General features: G+C 45.7%; 1 protein-coding gene across 1 annotated transcript in view; it reads right to left on the bottom strand.

Annotated features, from left to right (window-relative positions):
• The window catches only part of CBX2 (chromobox 2), a 103,585-nt gene extending 81,796 nt beyond the window's left edge, over positions 1–21,789 (bottom strand). The window contains exons 1-2 of the mRNA XM_069199708.1: positions 21,451–21,789; positions 6,796–6,839 (exon numbers count right to left, since the gene is read on the bottom strand). Coding sequence (XP_069055809.1) covers positions 6,796–6,839; positions 21,451–21,522 — 116 coding nt within the window. The 5' untranslated portion in view covers positions 21,523–21,789. The remainder of the gene's footprint in view (positions 1–6,795; positions 6,840–21,450) is intronic.
• Positions 21,790–23,645: the final 1,856 nt, after the last annotated feature.

Raw genomic sequence — 23,645 nt, 5'->3', positions numbered from 1 at the left:
CAAGACTACTGCGACCCCACCCCCCCCCCATCAACCACCAACATCACAGACCCACCACCCACCTTCTCTCATGGACCCACGCCAACAACACCATCAAAATCATGAACACCATCCAATCCGGCTCACCATCCAACCCATGCCCTCACCACATCTTCAACAAAGCAAGCTCCGTCATCGCACCCTAACTCCGGAAGATCATCAACAGTTCCTTCAAGTCAGCCACTTTCCCGGAGAGCTGGAAGAACACAGAGATCGACACCCTCCTCGTGAAACCTAAGGCGGACCCAGAGGACCTCAAGAACTTCCGGCCTATCTCCCTGCTCCCCTTCCCGACAAAAGTCGGAGAAAATTGTCAACAAACAACTGACCCATTTCTTGAAGAGAACAGCACTCTGGGCCCTTCACAATCCAGATTCCGCATAGACACTGCCCTCATTGCCACCACCAACGTCATCAGAACCATACTGGACAATGGCAAAATCACAAACCTCATCGTCCTGGACCTCTCAGCCGCATACGACAATCTGCCACCACAGCCTACACACACACACACACACACACACCCACCCCTCAGCAATGCAGGAATCCGCGACAGAGCCCTGGACTGGACCACCTCCTTTCTCACCGGCAGAACTCAGAGTCCGCCTCCCTCCATTCTGCTCTGAAGCTACCAAAATCATCTGCGGCGTACCCCAGGGTTCGTCACTCAGCCCGACCCTCTTCAACATCTACATCGCTCCGCTCCCTAACGTCGAGGACACCCAGCTGATCCGCTCCCTCACCAAGGACATCACCAAGACCATCCTCCACGAAGGAATGAAGGCCATCGCCGAATGGATATTGAACAGCTGCCTTAAACTGAATTCCAACAAGACTGAGGTCCTGATCTTCGGCTCCACCCCTCCACATGGGATGACTCCTGGTGGACTGCCACACTGGAAACCACCCTGACAACGCACGCAACCTGGGATTCATCCTTGACTCCACACTATCCATGACCCAGCAAGTCAACGCCATCTCCTCCTCCTGCTTCAACACCCTCTGCATGCTTCGAAAGATCTACAAATGGATCCCCACTGAAACCAAAGATCAGTCACCCAAGCCCTCGTAAGCAGCAAACTGGACTATTGCAATGCCCTCTACACAGGAACCATGGCCAAACTCCAGAAAAGGCTGCAACACATCCAGGAACCCTCCACACAACTCATCCTGGACATCCCCCGCCCCTGCCACATCACAGCCCACCTGAGAGACCTGCTTTGGCTCCCCATCAACAAGAGAATCATCTTCAAACTCCTCACCCACACTCACAAGGCACTGCACAACACCAGACCAGAATACTCAGACGGGTCTCTTTCTACACCCCAACCCGACAGATTTGCTCCATTGACCTTGCCCTCGCCACCGTCCCACATATCTGCAGAACAACCACCAGCAGCAGATCATTCTCGCACCTCACCACCGAGACATGGAACTCTCTTCCCACTCACCTGCGTCAGACCAAGGACCTCCTTACATTCAGGAGAAATCTCAAGACTTGGCTGTTTGAGCAGTAGCATACACCCCCCCCGTGCCTCGAGACGTTCACGGTAAGTAGTGCGCTCTACAAATTCCCTTATTATTTCTGATAAAGGTTTTTATTGGGTTTACAGTGTTTTATTGCTCTCTCCTTATTGCAATAAGGACCATGATTCAGGCCTGTACTTTGTAGGAAAAACAAGCCATTGGTGACTTGTACAGTGGTACACAATATTAAAGATGGTGCACATATCGGTTGAAACTGTAGCATTTGCTGCGAAGTAATTTCGACCACAAATACATCCCCATTGGTACTGGCGTTTTGCTACAGCAGTGATGAAGCACTGCTCGGATGATTTCTGGTCATTCCTTTCATTAAAATCTAATAACTGTCTTCTAATTTCTCTTCCCCCTGCCTTGTTTCTCTTATCTGTGCAGTTCTCTGGCAAGGCAGATACCTGTGACTGCTTTAAAAGAAATGGGATGGTGGTGGAAGAAAAAGACGAAGAAAAAGAAGGAGGAGGAGGGAGCGCTAGAGGAAAAGACATTTGAGAGATAAAGATAAACAGCAGGTTATGTGATGAGTGAGCTGAAGGGAGAACGGCTGAAAAAAATCCAGTGAGGGCAGAGACGGATGGTGGCGAGGGGGGGTGGCATGCACATGTTCCACCATAGTGCAGAGGTTTTTGTGTCGTCTAGCACAGGATTTGTACGGAATACTACCCTTAAGTACAAAACCCTGTCCTTAGACAAATACTCAACCATTCCGCATACTGTATGTGTGAAAAATTTGGAGAAACAAAAACATCTCCCAATGTTAGCACCTGCTTCAAGAGGCCTTTTTTATGCAAAGCCAGGCCTGGCTATTTCAGTACATCAAGCTTGTTTCAAAAGCTATGGGTGCTCCTAATTATATGTCAAAATACACCTAAGTAACTACTCCTTGACTCAAAGTGGTGCAAAGCAATGTAAAGCAGCAAGAATCATTTGCACTGAGAAAAGGGCACATTTCAAGCACAAAATACCTTTTGCGCTGGAAATTGAATACCCTAGAAGATTCTTAGTAAATCAACCCTTAAGTTCCATCAAGCACGTAATCATGCTTGGCTGTCAAATTAGGAGAAAAAATAAAAATAAAAAAATAACTTTGAGCCATGTCATTTTTGCAGGGATTTCAACTGTCGCCACCAGCTGCCCATCCGAAAGGGTGTGGGTATGGGGGACAAGGGGAGAGGGACAACAGCATCTCTAGGGGCAGACAGAGTATTCCAGATTCCGAGGTGTAGAATGTGTATACCTATCGTTTGGGGTCAACAACACAAGGTATGCATGTTTATTTTGTTCACCGGACAAGCTGACCCAACCCTTTACAGAACAAGGTCATTGGCAGCCAGCTTAATGCCACAGTATGTTTGTGTGGAACAGGATCGTTTGTCCACTGATAAGGCAAGAGAATCATCCTTACTAATAAGATGTTCAAAATGGTAGACAATTCTTTTTTGAAGGTTTTGCATAAGAAAACATGTGCAGTCAGTGAAGAAGAAGAAGAAGAAGAAGAAAAAAAAAAGCCTTATATGGCCGTAGAGCCCAGCTATTAATTACCACTGGTTGGCTCTGACGCCACTTGTTTCCTGCTTTTTCCAGGGGCTTAAGTGTTTGCCACTTCAGTGAAACACGGAGACAAGTACATCTTCCTGTCTAGGGCCAGTGTCTATACTGGCTGCATGCTCCAGGAGGTACATTTACAAAAAAAGAATAATAATCTAGGTCCATGTGTCCACAGTCCCTCCTGCCTCCACTGTTCATGCTCTTTCACCAACCTCCCTGCTTCTGCTGCCACCCCTCCACATCTTCTGTTGTGTTGCTACTCCCTTCCTAGTCGCCCATACCTCATCTTGCTTGCCCCACACCCTCCTTCCCTTATCCCGTGAGTTGCTGCTCCCTCCCAGTATTGCATGCACACCCGTCTGCCATATAAAAAAAAAAAAAAAAAAAAAACACACACACATATATTTTAAACTAAGCCAAATAGCTTTTATGAGAGCTACCTGGCTTTCTCAATGTCCTATTAGACATTGCACAGCTGTGCGAGCAAGCAGCTGTGCAACATGGCTTAATGAGGTGTGTGAGGACGAAGGGGGTAAAAAAGCACTATGATGCAGTTAATGCTGGTCACGTCAGTGCTTTTTCTTTAAGCCATGTGAATTTTTATTTTTTTAAACAATAGAGGAAACCCATTGGCTTTGCCAATGCCAGTTTTTCTAAGTCTTCACTACTATGGTGATCACTATGGAAATAGACCTGTAAGCTCTGCCTTTATTACCAACATTAGTTACAATTGATGTTTCTGCATGTTTCTAAAAGCTAACAATTTGTGGCTATTTATAATGCTTAAAGAATGCTCCTTGGTTGTTATGCAGATACATAAAGAGATATGACAGTAAATTTGGTGATAGTTTGTGGCAAACTGTTTCCTGTAGCACCAGGACACTCTGGGTTACTGGGCTCCAGAGCTGCATCAACTGGAGATGTTCACCGCTGGTGCCTTGGGGCCACAATACTAATGGAGCCCAAACTGGAAAGATGGACTTCAACAGGACTTAGCTCTGCTGTGTAGTGAGAAGGTAATCCAAGACTCACTCAAAGAGGTGAGGTGGGCTAGATATTCAGAATACAATTTACATCGCAACACCAGCCAAAAAGATCAATGTCCAGTCAGTGCTTTACTTAAAATTAAACATGTATAAATACACAAGAAAACAACTCTGGCCAGAGTTCTGAACCCTAACAGTATTATAGTGCCTAGACACTATGCAATTAAAAAAACCACTACATTATACAATACCATGTTGCACATGGTTACTCTTCAAAGCTAGAGCAATGGTACCAAAATCTGTATTGCAGTGATGTGGTTTCAGCAGTTGATATTAAGTCAAATGTTCTGGTTTGCCTACTGTCCCACCACCCAAAGCAACAGATGTGCCCACCCTTCCTTAGCAAGGGCACCGCTCTGGTGGTGTCAATGGTCTAGTTAGAGGTGCCTGATGTCTTGCAGTTTTACTGGAGCACCATTAGTCAAGTAGACACTGGGCTACCTACAGGAGGGTAGTGGCTAGCTCTGGTGCCAGTCCACCTTGATACCATCAGATGACACAAAAGGGGCAGAGCCCTATACCACATAGCCCATTGGTCGCAGACTAGATTATCTAATAGAAGAGCACCAATGCAGGAAAGTGCTACTTGCTACAATTGCAGGATAAGAAAGGACAAAGGCTGGAGTCTGGGCAAGTCCTAGGGAATGGACCAAGGGTTCAAATGGCTATTTCTTCACAGGGAAACTTTTTCCCCCCAGCCACAGATTGTAACTGGAAGTACCCACAGTGAAGGGGAGTCATCAGGGGCGAATCAGTCTCAACTTCAATGACAGTGTGGAACTTCCCATCTCCCTCTGTGTGCAAAAAGTTTCCTTATCTTGAGCAGCCGTCTGCAGTCTCTACGTGCTTCAAAGCACGAACTGCTTCCACAAGCCTCAGATACCTCATTCTCTGCTGGGATGCTGCCTGACGAGTTAAGTACAGTTCCTTCCGTCAGAATGGCAAATTCTTTTCACACATAAAACATCACAACGGCATCTTCTTAAGGCCAAACTCTGTTCCTGGATCTGAAAGAATAGCAATACAGCTCTCCTGGATTCCACTCCCGGAGCTCTGCTTCCTAGACAACCCATATGGGGTGGCTGGTAAAAAATAAATAAAAGAGGAGAACAGCCTTACACACACAACTGGTCAATGAGGCCAGACTTATTCCCTGACCGACAGACTGATACAATGAGGGGTTATTTCTGTCTAGCCTAACGCCCAGACATGAATATTTAATTAAATCCAGACCTGAAACCTTGACCATTACCCAGCAGAAAGGGAAAAGGTCTATCCAGCAGAGTGAGTTTGCATTAAATACAGATAACAGCTTGTGCCTACAGCAATAAAACAGGTTTCTACAAGGAATAGGGAGGGGGAAGGGGAGCTGGGATGTCCAGTAGAACTAGTATCAGGTTGGCTTACATTAAACACAATGGTGTACCATCCTCACTAGTCAGACCACTGGTTCTATACAAGCATTTCAGATGACAGACAAAAAGAACCCAGGTGAGGGAGACTGCAAGAGGAAGGAGCTGGTAGGCAACCCATCTTAAAGTGTATAGGTACCGCTGAATATAGATTCAATGCGGTCACCACTGACAGTCCACCACAGGCAGTGTAGAGAGGTTTGTAGACACACTAAAAGAGGAGTGCGCTATGCACATCACCTCGATTTCAGACCCAAGCTATATGATCTCGTTCAAGTTTTAAAAAACTGCCTTATAAATACTCATACCATCTAACATGACACACTTGCCTGATGTTAAAAGCTGAGAAAAGGGTTGAAAAAATGCCTTCATGCAAGAGGAACCACTTCCCTGGCTTTGGAAGGGATCAGGAAGGAAATATTCTGGGTCACAATTTAAAGACTTGATGGTGTATGCCAAGCTCAGTGGCTGTACAAGTGGTAGTTGGAGTTTGCTGTTTGCTAATGGAAAGGGGTGGCACTTTCCCAATGGGAATGGGATTGTTGCCCATGGCACAGAAAATTTTACAAGAGTTTACAGGAGATCTAAAAACCGTGCTCACAGAAAATGTTTGCAATTCCCTTTCTCGTATGAGAACGTGCTCATGTGAAAATCTTTTGAGCGATTGGAAATTCGCTTTCACCACATCTTCTTTACCCCACATCGGAAACAGTTGTATTCCTGTCCTTTTCAGGAGCAAAGTTCAAAACTTTTCCAGCATGAGAAGAGGTTGGTGAATATTCTTAAATGTTTAAGCATAGAATTGCAGGGTATTCCTACTTTGGTGCTACTCCTTCCAAACCTTGTACGTGGATTTAAGGATGGCGGCAGAATCAGAGCCCTGCTAGAATCAACCGCTGCCTGCTACAATATGAGCCGGGGCATAATCTGAGGTGCTATTATCAGAGATCTAACATAAATGAGAAAGCTGCCATAGTTTTTCAGCTCGCTGCACAGCACAAAAAGGGACAAGTAGATTTCTTAAATATCCTGTTGCCCGACAAGCAAATTTAATTAGAAAAATAAAATCCACATCACTGGCATACAGATTTACACTTACACAGCTACTGCAACACAATCTGGTAATTTCCTACTCTGGATAGTGAGAGACCATGCCCTACATCTATGCTCCTGTGAATAAAGACATCTTGATTGAGTCTGTGTTCACTTACTTGGAAGACCATCCCCGCCACTTGACCAGATACTCGAGCTTACCCTGCAAAGAAAGACATATGGAAGTTACTAACTACATTTGCACATATAAAGTTTAGCATCAACAAGAGGTTAGGAACAGCAACCACCCCAACATACTCGCACCAGATGCTCACCCCATTGCTTTCTCCTCTGCAGATGGCATTTAAGCCCAGGAAAGCAAAGTCAACCACTAGGAGACCAGCCAAATGCAAGCACACATACACAACTGCAGCAAAAGGCACTAGAGTTGAAAGAAAAGATTTGATCCTGTTCGAGGCCATCCCCAACCAGGTAAAATTGGACTAAGCAATGTAGTTATATCACCAAACAGACATGGGACTGGCTTGGCACCAAGGTAAGCTGCCCATTCAAAACATCTACAACCCTTTACTCCACCACCAGGCATGCAACTGGAGCGAAACGAGTGAACACAAAATGTTCATGGTGCCGACCTCAAACAAAGCCCACTATCCTCCCATCCACCCCACAAGGTTTAGTCTGCTATCATCTACAGAACATTTGAAAAGGAGGCAACTGGTGTTTACTGCCCATCAGCTTATCTTAGCTCCCAACCCAAGAAAAGGTGCCAGTCGACTAACCCTCAAAACCACAACAAACGTATCACCCTTCAAAAATAACACCCAAATCAGTTGTGTGCATGCTATGTCTAACCCAACATACAAATGACCCCAGACAAACAGGACAAAGCAGAAGGTACTAAATACCACAAAGATATAGGGGACCAATGCTCCCTTACTTGTAAGGCAAAACCTACATAGCCATCACCCTATGCTGTCTACACAAGACAAGGTACTTTAAGGTCATAATAAGTACTACTAAAAACGGGATGAATCCAATATGGGAGTCTCTCCAGCAGTGGTCACTTATGTTCCTCTGACATGTGAAAACCCGTTCCATGCAAAGTCTCTTTGGTGAAAAGCTCGAGAAGCATTTTGCTCGCCAACTCTGCTGTTTCGACTGGGTCTCCTAGAGTGATAAACACAAGGTAGTTTTCTTTTATGGGTTTACCAGCAAATACCACCACTCTCAAACCTATGGGAGTGCTCTTAAAAGCAGTACACCTCAGCGCTTCTACTTGGACAAATTCAATTCGGAGTTTCAACTTAGATCTTTGTCAAGGTGCCTCTATTGCCAGTCTGGAGGTCACAATCTGTATCTTCCGTTTGTCTGCGATTTCGATCAGAGTGAGGGAACCAACTGGACTAGGAAAAGAGAATGCGAGTAAACGGGCAGAAGCATCAAGTTATAATATCTAGCATTCCATTAAACAAGGATGTGCAAAGTGTAATAAGAAATCCGAAGCAGAAGCATGGATTAACCATTAATGTTACCCTAAGTAACATAACAGAAAACCAAGGAAACAACCCCAACAGACATACCTTTATTATGAGAAATTAGCCCAATTAAGAGCACAAGTGGCAGAATATGCAGTTGTACGGGAACGGCAATTACCCCTATCATTTGCTGACCTTTTTTTTTTAAGAATCATTTTTTGTGTGTGTGTGGGGGGTGGGGGCGCGGGCAGGTCAACAGTAAATAAAAGAAAAGCCTGGATTGACTGCGAAAGGGAAAACACTATAAACAGATTAGAGATGGGTTAGCAGGGTTCTACCTTTCAAAACTGAAGCACTTTCTACACAAATAACAAAGGTGATGAGGGAAACCATAAAATGGGCAGGCCCCTCTTTGTGCCTTGCCGGTCATTTCCATTGTCGAGAGAATGTGTGAGGAGGGTGCAGTCAAATTGTAGCCTACAACTACGAGAGCATTTAAGGGATTATTTGAAGATTTTAGCCATCTGAAGAATCGTTTGTTGGAGAAGTGCCCCTGATGTTGAACGGGTCTTTGTGCAACCTTTCCCGGCACATCCGTATTACATAATGGGTGGCAGATTCACGACTGCCCCTCCAATAAGAGCAATGGAGTTTGTGCAGATTTTGCAACCGCACATTCAAGTGTTCACTCATTTGCAAGGGGTGTATCCTCGTAAAAAAATGAGGCTATAGCTCCAAATCTGCATCCTATTATCGACGCAGGCACAGGGCCAGCCAGGCTGCACACACGTGTTCACCACTTAAGGGGTGCACAGTGGGTGAGGCCCAGAAGTCTTGAGAAGGATCATGGGGTTTCACAGACAACCCCCATCTCACAATTAAGTTTCTACAGTCGAACAGGGATTCCCAACGCCAGTATTTGTCATCTTTAAGGTAAGGTGGTCTGCCGCCTAAACTGACCGCACAGGAGACTTAAACCAGCTCGGTCTTTCAGTGCAGCATTTCCTTCGCCGCTGCACAGGAGAATTCATTCACGCCTGGCCAGAGTTACCGGTGCGCTGTCCTAGTATGCCAAATAAAGGTGCATTGTGGCAGAGCACGTTATCCAGCCCTTGGTGTTTCAGACCTTGGTAGTTTGTAGGACAGTCATTTCTGCTGGTGCGACTCCAGAGTTCACAGTTGAGTTTCTGGCCGTCAAGCAACTGGGAGATCTGTACCCATGATGTTACCAGCACACGGCCCAATCTTGAACATTCATATAGCAAGTTTAAAACATCACGATGCACCCCAATGTGAGCCCCTGTCTAACAGTCACATGCTTGTTTTTTTTGGGGGGGTCTACCCTACCAGCCATATTTTGTAGTTCTCTTCCTGGATATTTAGGTCAGTTTACAGGCATCCCTTGTCGGGTGCCATGACGGAGGATTAATAGGTAATCAACATACAACTGGCATTAATTTCTGACACATTTAGCACGGCGAGATTCCTTTCGCAGCGAGACACTCATTAATAGATGCTTAATATCTACCTTCGCATTCCGACTTCAAGATACGCGAGTGAATGATGTTTAGCTTTATCTTACTGCTGATAGAAGCAGGCGTACATAAAAAAATTTAGTTGACCCTCGTATCACATCATCTAAAAATGTAATGTTCGTTCTGAGTATAAGGTCTACATTTTCTTAAGTCGATAAAACAAGCACTTTTTTCCTTCATATGGTCTGATCGGGTCTGAAAGGCGACGGTAAATTTGTCGGAAAAGCAACAAAGGAGGGGCAAAAGAATTTTGGGATATTCGGAGAGTGACTCCTGGTCCCGTGTGTAAGGTTCCCAATAGACAGTAAAACAAAGAGGATTACACACGGTTCCACCTAATATTGTGGGTTTCTTTCAAATAAGTGGTTCAGTCATTAACTGGGAACCAAAACTTATCGAAGCAAGAGCCCTCACTCACCATCCGGTGACATGCTTCATCATAGGGCCAGCTCCTCGTCAGGCCGGCGCTGCAATGCCTGACGGGCCCCGCAGGGGGGCTCTTTGCCGGAGATTTTTTAAGAATTGAGAAAGCCGGTCAAAAAAAGGGGTGGATTGGTAAAGGGAAAATTTAAAAATGCCTAGAGGTGATCACTAATAATTTTAATTCTCATGCTACAGCCTCTGGCAAGATTAAAAACCAAACACGGGGAGTTCGTGGGATGATGTCCACACCCCCCATGTAAGTGTAGGTAGGTATAGTAATAGTTGTTGAGTCTCTTGGAAGAAAATAATATACAAGAGACGGAGCACACAGGGTCCCCTGTGTTACTCTATGTAAGTGGTCAACATGTTTCTCGCTTATTTACAGAAGAATTATCTTGTGCGATTCATCAGGACCTAATAACATACCTAATCCATTAAATGGTGGAAAATTTCACAAATGTGAAAGTCAAGGACCCTCCAAAGATTCATGGTAGGGCCACATCGGGGGAGTCCAGGCTAAAGAAATCAACTCAGATTTGTATGAGGGACCGATAATGCCGGATCACCTATGCCAGTTCTACACGCCCCGGTATCGATACCGGGGCGTGTAGAACTGGCATAGGTAAATTTGGCCAGGGCCACTGGAATTATGCGGCACAGGAGGAACAAATTATGCAACAGGTATGACTAAATTACGCAGCAAGAAAAAGCAAATTACGAGCATAATGCAGCACCCTTTGTGATCGTGTTACTTTATTGTCATTTTTACACTTCTAACACTTTCTGAGCATAGGTTTCACCTCACTAAAACCAGCAATAGCAATAAGCAACAAGCAACAGAAAGGTGAAGTCAACCTTTGTGACCAGCTTTCCACTGCACGTCTACATGTGTTGTCACGTTTAATCAGTTTTGACACATCTGAGCTAAAAACATTTTTGTTAAAACGTCCAGATTATGCAGCAAATTGATAATATGGTAAATACATAATTATTCGGAAAATAAAGAGGCAAAGAGTTGCATAATTCCAGTGGCTCTGCAAATGGCTGAAAAAAGTACTCTTAATACCACTGCTGAGCATATGGCTACAAAGAGAAATCTGCCGATTATATTGTTTACACTGCCCCTCCCACCGCGGTGTAGTGTGGATTGACTGCATAACCAACGTTTGTAGCTAGAAGCCTGAAACATCAAGACCAATGCAGCCAACTGGATAAGCCCAACGTTTGGAAGCCCAACAAAAGAAGACAGTAGTTTTGCACTTGCTTTCATTAAAAGAAAGAAGAAAAAATTGGCAATGCCATACAATGCTGTAATCAATAACAAAAAGGGGTCCCTGACAATAGGGAGAGAAACCCTTTAGCTTTTATTTTGTGTAAATAGACTTTCTATATTTCTTTATTCAAGATCGATGCTGCTTTTTGGTTTGCGTTACACTCTGGGAAGTTGGTCTTGATCACTCTTATTTTCGATGTCTTTGCACTATTTTTACCTTGGTGATGAATAGTCACATCCACTCTTGTAGTGTTATGATGACTGATCGCATTCACAATGATTCCCTATTTATCTTATATGTTATTCTAATTGTATTCCTCTCTGGGTTGTTGTTTAGATTCCCAGTAGATGGTCAAGTACCCATTGTGATACTCTGCCCTGATGAAGGTGGCGTAAGAATTTAAGATTGTATCCAACAGTTGTAGGTCCACCGAAACACGCATCAGCAATAATTACAGCTGGCAATAGCAAGAGCTAAGGCAATGGCCTAGCCTTAACGCAAATATACTAAGTGGATCTATCATGCATTTTGATGATCATTAAGTGGCTCATCAAATAATCACAACGCTCATTATGGACATTTACTTTGGACATTTATTCTGGCAGATACCAGGATCGGCACTTTGAAGATCCTCCAGTGATACTAAGAGTTGTTAGGTTAAAAGACTGATGACTGTTCCTTTGAGTATAAAACGTATACCTGTGACTATCTGTGATATTCTGTAAGCAATTACCGGTGACTATCTGTGATACTCTATGCGCAATGTCACTTCTTGTCCCTGTATTTTGTATGTAGTCTGTTATGTGATACCTGTTTTTGTATGATCTTTGGTGCCTGCATGATTCTGTCTATGTATTTGAGTCTGGTGGTTGTCCATTGTTTTGTGTGTTCGTATCCTTATAAGTTTAAGAAAAATATTTTTCTTTTTGTTCCATTACTTAGGGAATTATTGTTTTTTTTGTACTTGGAAATAATTAAGTTTTTTTGTTTTGAATAAAACATGTATTACTTTTTAAAATACGTATAGCAACGATCAATGAGTGATGTTTTGAATTTAAAAGGCGAGACAAGTGTTTTTCTCTGTTTGGAGATTTCCATACAATGCTACTGCTGTACAATACTCAAGAAAAAACTGAATAACCAATAAAGCACTTGAGGTATTGCAACTGCTGCATCCCTTTAATATTTTGTATTTGCTCTCTCATTTTTGAGGTATAATGTTATGTCACGCCTCGCTAAAATCCATCTGCGACCCTTGTACTCTGCTTTATCAAGCCTCGTTCTCTTCCCCTTATCAGTACTGTGCAACTCCCCCCGCCGCCCTTAAGTTTATTTGATGTTCCTAGAGAGAAGCTACGACATCACAGATTGGGAGTTCTAGAGTAAAGCATGTTTCTAGGCCACTTTTTCCATTTTAGAATGCTGAAAGCTCTCAACTTCCTCTAAATGTGGGCACTATCCCTCTATGCAAGGACCAGTCCTAATTTTAGTAGGGCTTTCTCAGCACGTATAGCGTTCATTCTCTATGATATACCATTGTGGGACTTAGTAACTTGGGCAGCTCATTCAGCATGAAGCACAAGAGGGGTGGAGGATGCTGCAGGCCCAAAGAAGATGGAGAATGCTTACCTCATTTTTGCTTCAAGAAAAAGTCAGCCCACTTTTTAGGGTCACGCATGCGTATCACACGCTAGACGCTTTAGGTATTAGAAAAGGGCTCGGAGCCCTGTTGACGTTGCGTCAGTGTTTTTCATTGGTTCGTGGGCTTGCCTATTAAAATCTGCTTGCTTTCATTAGTCTAAGGCATGCATACGTCATGCCTTTTCCAGCGGCTAGCCCCCCTCGAGCGCATCGACCAAGTACAGAAAACATGCGAGGCTCGCTGTTTTCTGTCCGGCTCGTGGACTACTTTTTCTCTATTTGCCTAGCGCGATTTCGCTTGGCAGAAGTCGAGTGCTTTACACAGTTAATTGCACTTTTTCGGGTTACGTACATAAATACACTTTTATCGATAGGTGAAAAGTCGGGTTAGGAGTTTACAACGCTATCTGCTCTAACACGAGACCCGTTGCATTGCAAATGCTTGTTTTATGCTGGAATAGCTACTGTCTAGCCAAAAGGAGCGTTTCTCTTTGTATAAAGGAACTCTCACCCACTAGGCTAACTAGTGGCACGCTTCCTCACAGAGTCTACTTCAATACATGTTATACTGGGGTGCCTTTCTTCTCCAGTATTCAAAGGAGCAATATTGATGATGGCTATCTTATGTTAAAATTGCCTGCACGGTATCCCTAGCCAAAGTCTTTAACAGGGGTCTGTCTTTTTGGCAAGATTAAAATCAGAAGGCAATGATACAGGGTATTATTCACTCTGGCATCTGCAAGGCTAGAACTGTGAAGACGAGTCAGTTTTCTAAAAGACTTCAAGCCTCCCTCCTCTGAGATTTGACATGAGAAAGGTGGGGATTCACTGCACTTGCCAGACTTGTGGGATTAATGAACACTATCTAAATATTTAGACTGAATTAAGCGATTTCTGGTAGAAATCGCCATTTCCCTATGCATCATTTGAATGAATGTGCTCCTTTCATCTTCAGGGTGGCCTAAATCTTTTTCTCTTCCACCTTTCAGTTTACTCAATGTGCCCGGGATATTTATTTAGGATGTTGAAACTCTTTTCAGAGGGCTACAGGGCAACCAGGGATTACTGGCCCCCCACCATGGCAGTTGGGGCCTTTCACTCCTGTTCTCCCCAGGCCACACCTATAATAAGCTCTGTACAACTAGCCAAATACTAGCCCGCAAGCATATGACTCAGTAGTATCAGCACAGGTCAAGCAGCCTAAAGCTTTGGAGGGGGAGGTAGAGTTCCAATGTACAACTCAACGTGCCCTCCAACAATTACAATAAATGAGGTTCAGGCAAGTACTGCTTTTTATGGGAGGTGGGGCATTTCAAGTCTATCACAGTGAAATAACACAATCCCTTGTAGAGCCAGGTCTAGTGCTTCAAGGGGACATCAACTGAGTCACTCCTGCCTAGGCCCACCCCCCTGTGCAAAAGTGCCTAGATCACGTATGAGATAACTCCATCAGCGAGCGGTAATCCCGCCTTCTTCCCTGGGCTTCTGTCCAAAAGTTTGCAACAAGTGCCTAGTCTTTTGCACCATTTTCACATACGGGCCTCCACGCCTTAGCCTCAAGTCTTAATGAGCCCCTGCTCAATGTATGTTATGCAAGACAGTGGCCACAATTTAACAGTCCCCTTCTACACTCCAAAGCATGCCCCACCGACTTCAGGGCTGGGACAGAGGTGCTGCGGCATGGCATCAGGTAGAGTACCTTCGGCAATGGAGGAACTTTCCAAGGTAGTGGAGGACCCCTTTGGCAGGAGTGAGAGGCCCAGTAGGAAGTTGGGAGCCTCCTGATCATTCAGAATCCTCCCCAATGTGTAGGCCTGGCAGTCTCACCAAGGATCGTAATGCTGGCGGGGGGGGGGTTGCATTCTGAAGTCTACCAGGAAGGGTGAAGTTCAGAGGTGGATGGGCAGGTCGTTCAAGGCCTTGGCATGTATGTAGGAGAAAGTGCAATCCCCCGCTGCTGGGGGTGGGGGGCGAGGGCAAGTGAGGAGTGTGCAGGTTTCTAGTGGGTCGATGAAAGTTCATTCAATTGTTGATGTAGGATGTTCCTAAATTGTCTAGATCTTTGTAGGTGAGCATGAGGATCTTGAACTGGCAACTCTTCTAGATGGGGAGCCAGTGGAGGTTTCTGAGGTGGGGGTGATGTGGGTCTGTTTGAAGAGGTCTAGAGTGAGTCTTGCGGCAGTGTTCTGTATGGTCTGGATTCTTCCAAGGAGCTGGGTGAAGATGCCAGTGTAGACAGCATTGCCATAGTGGAGGCGACAGGTTACAAAGGCCTGGGTTAGGATCATTATAGTTTTGAGAGGGAGCCATCCAAAGAATCTGCAGAGCATGCGAAGGACGTGAAAGCAGGGAGGTGGCAACTGCATCGATTTGTCGTTTCATGGTCATTTTGCTGTCGAGGACTCCTCCTAGTTTGCACGCATGGTCTACTGGTGTCAGAGTGGGTCCAAGTTCTGCTGACCACCAGCTGTGGTTCCAAGGAAAGGTGTTCTTCCCAAAGATTGGCACTTCTGTCTTGTCAGAGCCGAGTTTGTGGCAACTGTCTATCTTCCAGTGGGCTACATTGGTCATGATGTTTCAGGCTCAGAGCAAGTGTACTTGGCATCCTGTGCAGTGTCCCCCTGCCCAGCTAAGAGGCCAGTAGACCCAGATCCCTTTCCTGGTTGCATTAGCGCAACCTGTAATCGTGTCACAGATTTAAACCAGTGGGTTTTCAGCTTCCACTCTTTTACAGTCTCTACAGAACCAAATGTGATGTAGTACCGAACTTTTTTTAATTTGTTTTGTGGGTGTCAGGCTCTTTGAAGTGCCTACTGCTCGGTTCTGGTCTTTGTCCAGGGACCTGTCTGCCCCAGCAAAGGTGGCATCAGAGCTGATGGACCAACAATCCCAGTCAAGGATGAAGCAAAGGCCTTACACCTAGGTGTCAGCCTCTAGTGACATATGCCTCACAAAAGGTTCAAAGTATTGAGCCTCCCATCTTTTACAGTTTTGTGTTTCTGTATTGTGCACCTTACATTCCTTTGGCCTCCATACCAAACACCCTGTCTGAATCGTAAGATGCATTTGATGTGCATAGGGGATTCTCTTCTCTCAAGCATACTTCTCCTCCCCACCCAAGGAACGTCAGCAATCCATATCCCCCGTCTGGGTCTGCAGACTACCTCTCCATCTTGGGATTTTCTAGGACTTGAGCTTCTCAAAATGAAACCCACAGGCCATGATATGCAATGTCACAGGTACACATATATGCAGTCTTTAGAATATACATATGCTTAACGGTGTTACATCACTCATGTAGGATAAGGAATTGTGAATACAGCTGTGAAACTCTGAGTTGGCCAGTAGCACCCCCCTCCCCACCACACACAGGATATAGCCCAGCCATTCTACTGTTCATGAATCAGGTATGCTGCCACCGCCATTCTTGTATTCCACAAAATCTGGTTAAGTGAAGTAGACAAACCCCTTCTGATGGGAAATTCCTTTTGCCCCCCACTTAGGTTTATGGTAGATCACAGTCCCTCGAGGTATGCCTAAGTCATGGCACGCACACAAGAACCATGCATGCCGCCTGACCGACTTAATCATGTGGGTTCCAGATCCACATGCAGCTGGGACACACTGTGCTAAGATGCACGTCTGTTACCACGCAGGGGGCATTTCCATCCCAACATATTGGCTCTCTGCCTCTTGGCAGACGTTGGGAGAAGATGCTTTTGCTTCTAGTAGATTTTAGGCAAAAACCCCTTTAATGTTGCTAGGTATGGTGTAATAGCGTGGCAGAGCTGCAAAAGCAGAAGAAATGGAAATGCAGGAGGCAAACTTTCTCATGTACTTCCACTAATAAGTGACCAGATTACAGGTAGCAATGTTGCCAAGAAGGAAGATGCCCAGATTGTTCCATTGTTTAAAACTTTACAGAACTGCGGCTTGGGAGAAGATTTTCCATCCAGAGTGGGGGTTTGTTAGTGATTTTATTAGACCAGCCTATGAGTGCAAGGAAGACCCTCTGGGTATACTCTATTAGCAGGAAAAACTCTGGGAGGACATGTCAGTGAACAGGTAAGCTGTCAAGGGAGTGTCTCCCACAGTCCATCACTCTGCTCTGTGTGCTGGGTTTGATGTTCAACCATATAGCCAGGGCCACTGGAATTTTGCAATTGTGCCAACACTGATTTTCGCATAATTATAGATTCACCACATAACTCACATGCTGATTTTAACAAAAAAAAATGTGGGCTCAAATGGTTCAAAAGTTACTAAAAAGAGCTGCCACGTGTTATTGCACAGTGAAAGGCCCTTTGCAAAGCTGGACTGGTCACCTTTCTGTTGCCTTTTGCTGTAGTTAGATGTTAAACTGGAACAAATAGCGTGCAACCAATGTCTATACAGTGTAAGCAAGTTTAACAAGCATTTGCAATGCAATGGGTCTCATGTTTGCTCATGTTAGAGCTATCCGTGTTGTAAACTCCTAACCGGACTTTTCTTGCCACATAAACTGAAAATGAAAAGATAAAAACAGTTTCACATAAGCAAACCGACGGCCGCCATGAGCACAAAGCAGACACTCAAAGAAGTTCGCTTGCAGTGAAACCTATCAGCAGAAGTGCAACTATCCACGTAACAGGTAAAAGTGCAATTATCCATGTAACAGGGTCGAAGTCATGCAAAGCGCTCGACTACTGCCCAGCGAGATCACGCTGCCTACAAAATAAAGACAAAGAGTTGTCCAGAAACCATACATAACACACGGAACCTCGTTTGTTTTCAGTAGTTGGCCGGTTCGCTAGAAGGATAAACACTGGAAAAGGCATGACGTATGCATGCCTTTCACTAATGAAATCAAGCAAATTGTGAAAGGCAAGCCCACGAACCAACCAAACTGATGGGTCTGGTTAAAAGCCTTCAGAGAGACTACACCAGGGACAGAGTGCTTTGCGTGCTCGACCCTAAAAATGGAGAAATAGAGTTCTACTATTACAAAATGTGTTGTATTATGGCACATAACCTGGCTTTTCTTGTCGCATAATTTGGCCCTCACCTGTGGCATAACTCCAGTGGCTTTGCATACAGCCAACTGTTTACCACCATTAAGTGGATAGCTCTATTAACAGAATGTAAGGTCAGCCATACCGAATACCCTATTACAAGTGAACGTGTAGTCTTTGGTCATGGCTACCCTCGGGTGCTCAACCTGCCAACAAAATAATCTCACCAGAGATGTAAGGTTACTGAAAAATGAACAGGGAAGTCAAACTAGATCGTTTTGAAGGCTGTGCAATATTTTGGAATGGGTAATCATCTTACTTAGGGCAACCTCCCCATTAGCTATAGTGGCAAAGAAGCCCAGTAAAGGGACTATTTTTTTTGGGAGACAGTCCATTAAAGGTTGCATATTTTTTAACCAGACTACTGTCTCTGTTATCTACTTGGATAACCAGGTATATGATTCAATGAGTGTTTACCTGTAAGCACCCAGGATCGGTCTTGGCAGCATATGCTGCGCGGTTCAAAAAAGGGGCAGAGTCTGGATTTGATCTGGTTTATCCTCAATCCAGAGTGTCTACTAAATTCATCTACAAGTAGGAAGACGCGACGCATGTGGTCCCGTTGAGTATGCAAGAGAGCTACCTAAATACATCAGGAGGCCATCAGCACATAGTGATATTTTATACTTAACAGCTAGCAGAATGTGAACTGTAAATCAAGTCTGGGCATTCATGCTAGGAGTTCAATGGTCAGGGCAAACAGCAACTGTGACAATGGATATCCCCTAAATGTATAGGGAAGGCGTTTGAAAGGACACACATTAGCTTCGTCTACACAATCAGTCCATCGTACTGTAGGTGTATGTTTAAGACAGTTCAGGCCAAATACCATGAGGTTCTGGAGAGAAAATGGCTGTCAAACACAGCAAAAGTCATTAAAGATCGAGTGCCAAGGGCTGTTTGGGACAATCCACTGTTTTTTCTCCAATTCAGACAGACCTATGCTCAAGCAAATGGTCTGACCCACAAGATCAAACGTTAGCTTTTGAACGCACTGGGTTAAAGAGCTAGCCAAACCCAAAGCCAGCAACATAGACCCCCCCATACACACAGCCCCTATGTGACGCCCTCTCCAACCACAAAATCCTGGACATCCACAACAGCTTCATACCACACACACACACCCCTCACTCACCCAACTCAACCCCCACTCATGACCCCCCACCACACACGAAGAAACCGAAAAAAACATGAACTCCATCCACTACACGTATCCCCCTCCAACCCCTGGCCGCATGGCATCTACAACAAAGCCAGCCCAACAATCGCCCCCATACTCCGTGACATAATCAACTCCTCTTTCGACTCCGCCACCTACCCAGACCCCTGGAAGCAGGCAGAAATCACTGCTCTCCAAAAAACAAAGCCGACCCGGAGGTCCTCTCCAACTATCGCCCCATCTCCCTCCTCCCTTTCCCCGCCAACGTTGCAGAGAAACTAGTCAACGCCCGCCTATCCCACTTTCTCAAAGAAAACAACACTCTTGACCCCTCACACTCTGGGTTCCGCAAGAACCACAGCACGGAAACCACCCTCATCGCATGCACTGATGACATCAGGACCAAAGTCAACAAAGGCGAGACGTCGCACTCATCCTCCTAGACCTCTCCGCAGCCTTTGACACTGTCTGCCACCACACGCCTCCACAACATAGGAATTCGCCACAAAGCCTTAGACTGGATCACCTTCTTCCTCACCGACCGGACCCAAAGAGCCCGCCTTCCACCTTTCCACTCCACCGCTACCAAGATCATCTGCGGAGTCCCCCCAAGGGTCCTCCCTCAGCCCCACACTCTTCAACATTTACATGATCCCCCTAGCCAACATCCTCCGACCACACGGAATCACTATCCTCTCCTACGCAGGCGACACCCAACTCATCCTCTCCCTCACCCGCAACCCCACCACCACCAAAACCAACCTACACGCTGCTCTCCTCGACAGCGCCAACTGGATTACAACTAACCACCTCAAGCTTAACTCCAACAAAACCGAGATCATCATCTTCGGCCCCAACAAAACCATATGGGATGACTACAGGTGGCCCACCGCCCTAGGCCCCGCACCACCCCCGCAAACCACACACACAACCTCGGCACCAACTGGACCCCTACCTCTCCATGACACAGCAAATCAATGCACTAACCCACTCCTGCTTCCACACACTCCGCACTCTAAAAAAAAATCCTTCAAATGGATTCCCCCAGAGACCAGGAAGACAGTCACCCATGCACTCATCAGCAGCAGACTAGACTACGGTAACGCCCTCTATGCCGGCACCACACTCAAACGCAAACTCCAGAGAATCCAGAACACAGCCGCACGCCTCGTCCTTGGCCTCCCCTGCCACAAACAAATCTCACCACACCTCAAATCCCTTCACTGGCTCCCCATAGACAAGAGAATCACTTTCAAGATCCTCATCCACGCATACAAATCCCCCCACAACACCGGCCCGACCTACCTCAACGAAAGAGTTAACTTCCACACTCCCATCCGCAACCTCCGATCAGCCGACCTCGCACTAGCTAGTCTCCAGCATCCAACGAACCACCACAGGAGGCAGGGCCTTCTACCTCGCCCCCACAACCTGGAACTCCCTCCCCGCCAACCTCTGCAAAACCAAAGACCTCCTACTCTTCAGAAAAAACCTCAAGACATGGTTGTTCTAATAGTAACACCCCTCCCCCCCACAAGTGCCTTGAGACCCTCACGGGTGAGTAGCGCGCTCTATAAAAAAAATTGATTGATTGACTCTTGATGCGCCAATAGTCACTATATTTTTTAAGGCATTCCTTAATTTAGGAAACTTTGCCATACATTTCTCCTAGCCAGTCGTGTGGTTTTCAGCCAAGATATCTCTTCATAGGTATAAATGGACTGAAGTAGCCCATCTATACCCGATTCTACTTTATTGTTATGTGGACACATAGGGCACACAACCAGAATGTCCCACCAAAAATTAAACACGCAGGCACTGCACCCTCCAGGTGAACTGGGCACCCCCGCCCCTTCCTACGCAACCAGGGAACCAACTTGCTTGCTATACACAAGAACCCCCGCTTCCTTCACATCGCGCACTAGCAGCACTTGGTCACACCGAACTCTGGTGTACAAGTAGTAAACAAACACACTTTCCCTCCACAATTGTATAAATCCTAACACCCCTTTCAGCCCCTAACAAGATGGAACACCCAGACCCAACACGGGGAGCTCGCACTGACCACACCTCAAACAAGGCCCCATTCTCCCCTTCAGGCAGCAACCATGCCACTCACAAAGCACACACAGCCGGGCGCCTCGCACAGCGCCTGCTCCTTCGTAACCAAGCTCCATTAACACCCTGAACCACTAATACTACTTAAGAGTCCACCGGGTACACCTCCCTCTCCTCATTCCCTTCGCACCGCTCACCTTCCGCAGCCTCTTGTTCAGGATACATTCCGCGGCGAAGACTTGTTCTCCGACGGCCGAGAGCTCCTCCATTGCCCTTAGTAAGGAGCTCGCGGGGGCTTTGCTGCCCTTCTGTACGGTACGCCCCTTCAGTAACCCACTCCACCGGTGCCCTGGCCACCGTCGCCCCTTTACAAGTTGGGGGGCATTCTTCGGTCACCCGCCCTCCTCAGCTACAATCGGACGGACGGTTGTTGGTTTGGCGCGAGGAACTCCCCCCACCCCGGGTCCCCTGCGTCCGCTCTCCTCACGCGCCGTCGCAAACCCACCTCCTTCCCCATGACTGACACTAACCCCCTCAGCTGATTGACCAATAGTAGATGAAAGGGAGGGGCTGCAAATCTTGGTAGCTGGTGTTGCACGGGGAAGGGATTAGAAAGGGGCGGGGTTAAAATAAGAATAAGGGAAAGGAACGAAGGCTTGAGAGGGAGGAGCCATTGAAATAGCGAGGACAATGAACTGAGGGTAACGCCTCCAAGGACCCACCTCTCTTTGAGTGACAGGGGACGTTAGAGAGTGAGTGACCATCAAGAGCCACGGGGGCAATGGAACTGTACCGCCCCATCGTGGAGGACAGCAGTTTAGGAGTGCCGTGACGAATAGGAACCAGGGAGTACTAAACAACGGAGGTGGCCACTGAGAGTCAAGGGGCGGGGTTGTTAGATGTTTTGGATTAAGTTGCGAGGGTGAAATAGAGGGGGGGGGTGTTAAAACAACATGGTCAGGAAAATGAAGAAGATGCTTCACTAAAGTTTATTCCATAAAATCAGGGGTCCACTGGAACATACCTTTCAGCATGAGAAGCTACTACCCACAGAGACGTTGCCTGGAACACATCATGCAGAAGGATTAAAAAATTTCTAGCTATCGCGTCAAGAATTTTAGATTCTATTAAGGACACGGAGGCGAGGATTATGCTTCTCTTAACTTTACTGACAAACACAGCAGCCAATAGTATTGTAATAACTTGAAAAACTACAAGTCCCATGAGCCTATACCACCAATCACGGCTCAGTAACCGTCCATAAATAGCACAAACGCTATAGTCCTTCCTCTTTCTTTGCGAAAAAACAGTTCAAACATGCTTTAACTTGCAACGCTGGTAACAAACTCTCTCCGGTTCTCTGAACGATCTCAAGCCGTTGGAGAAATAACTGTATCAGTGACCATCGGTTGGATCCCTTCACGAAGTCGTGTTGGATGTTCCTGAGTGAGAGAAAATTAAAACTAACATCGAGGTATACCAAGGGAGGGTACTTATTCACGCTTTATATCATAACAATTTAACGCTTGTAACATTTATAACTTTAAGCCATAAAGTGTGCATATTGGGTGGGATAATCCTCGCCTCCGTGTCCTTAATAGAATCTAAAATTCTTGACGCGATAGCTAGAAAATGTTTAATTCTATGTCAGGACCGGAGGCTTCGGATTATGCTAGTTCAAAGTCTATTTACCACTTCTGACACCACATCAACAATAGGCTTGTGATAGAACACCTTGAAAGTGGAATCATTTGACCAATCCGCTGCCGCCATGATGTCCTCTAGCCTAGCTCCAGTCGCAAAGGCTTTCGAGGCCATGGCTCCTCTGACCGAGTGTGCCCCAAAAACACTTATGTCAATACCAGCTTCGGCTAATAACCATTTGACCCAACAGGCCAATGTTGCTGTAGCGACTGGGTTAAAAGGTTTTTGTAATGAAATCAACAATTGGCCAGAAACATTTTGTCTAAATTCTCTTGTGACGTCTTCATAACTTTTTAAACACTGAACAACACACAGTTTTTTATTGTGCGGAAAAGAGGGATATGAAATACATTTGGACGAAGTTTTTGTACGTCTAGAAATGGAAAAGGATACTCCACTCGGAGTATATACTCTACCTGATAAATCCAGAGCTTTAACATCTGAAACTCTTCTGCAGGAAAGCAGACATAGTAGCATTATTAATTTTGCCGACAGTTGTTTGCGAGATAAGCCCTCATTATCTGGCCAGTTTCTAAGGAAACGTAAAATGATATTAACGTCCCATAAGGAAGTATATTTCGGTAGAGGGGGTTTTACCATGCGAATACCTCTAAGCAGTTTGCAAATCAAAGGATGCTCCCCTACTGGTTTCCCCTGGATATGAGGATGACCCGCAGACAGAGCTGAT

Source organism: Pleurodeles waltl, chromosome 7, assembly GCF_031143425.1.
Source record: "Pleurodeles waltl isolate 20211129_DDA chromosome 7, aPleWal1.hap1.20221129, whole genome shotgun sequence".
Classification (NCBI taxonomy): domain Eukaryota; kingdom Metazoa; phylum Chordata; class Amphibia; order Caudata; family Salamandridae; genus Pleurodeles; species Pleurodeles waltl.
This window is presented reverse-complemented; position numbering and strand designations above follow the sequence as displayed.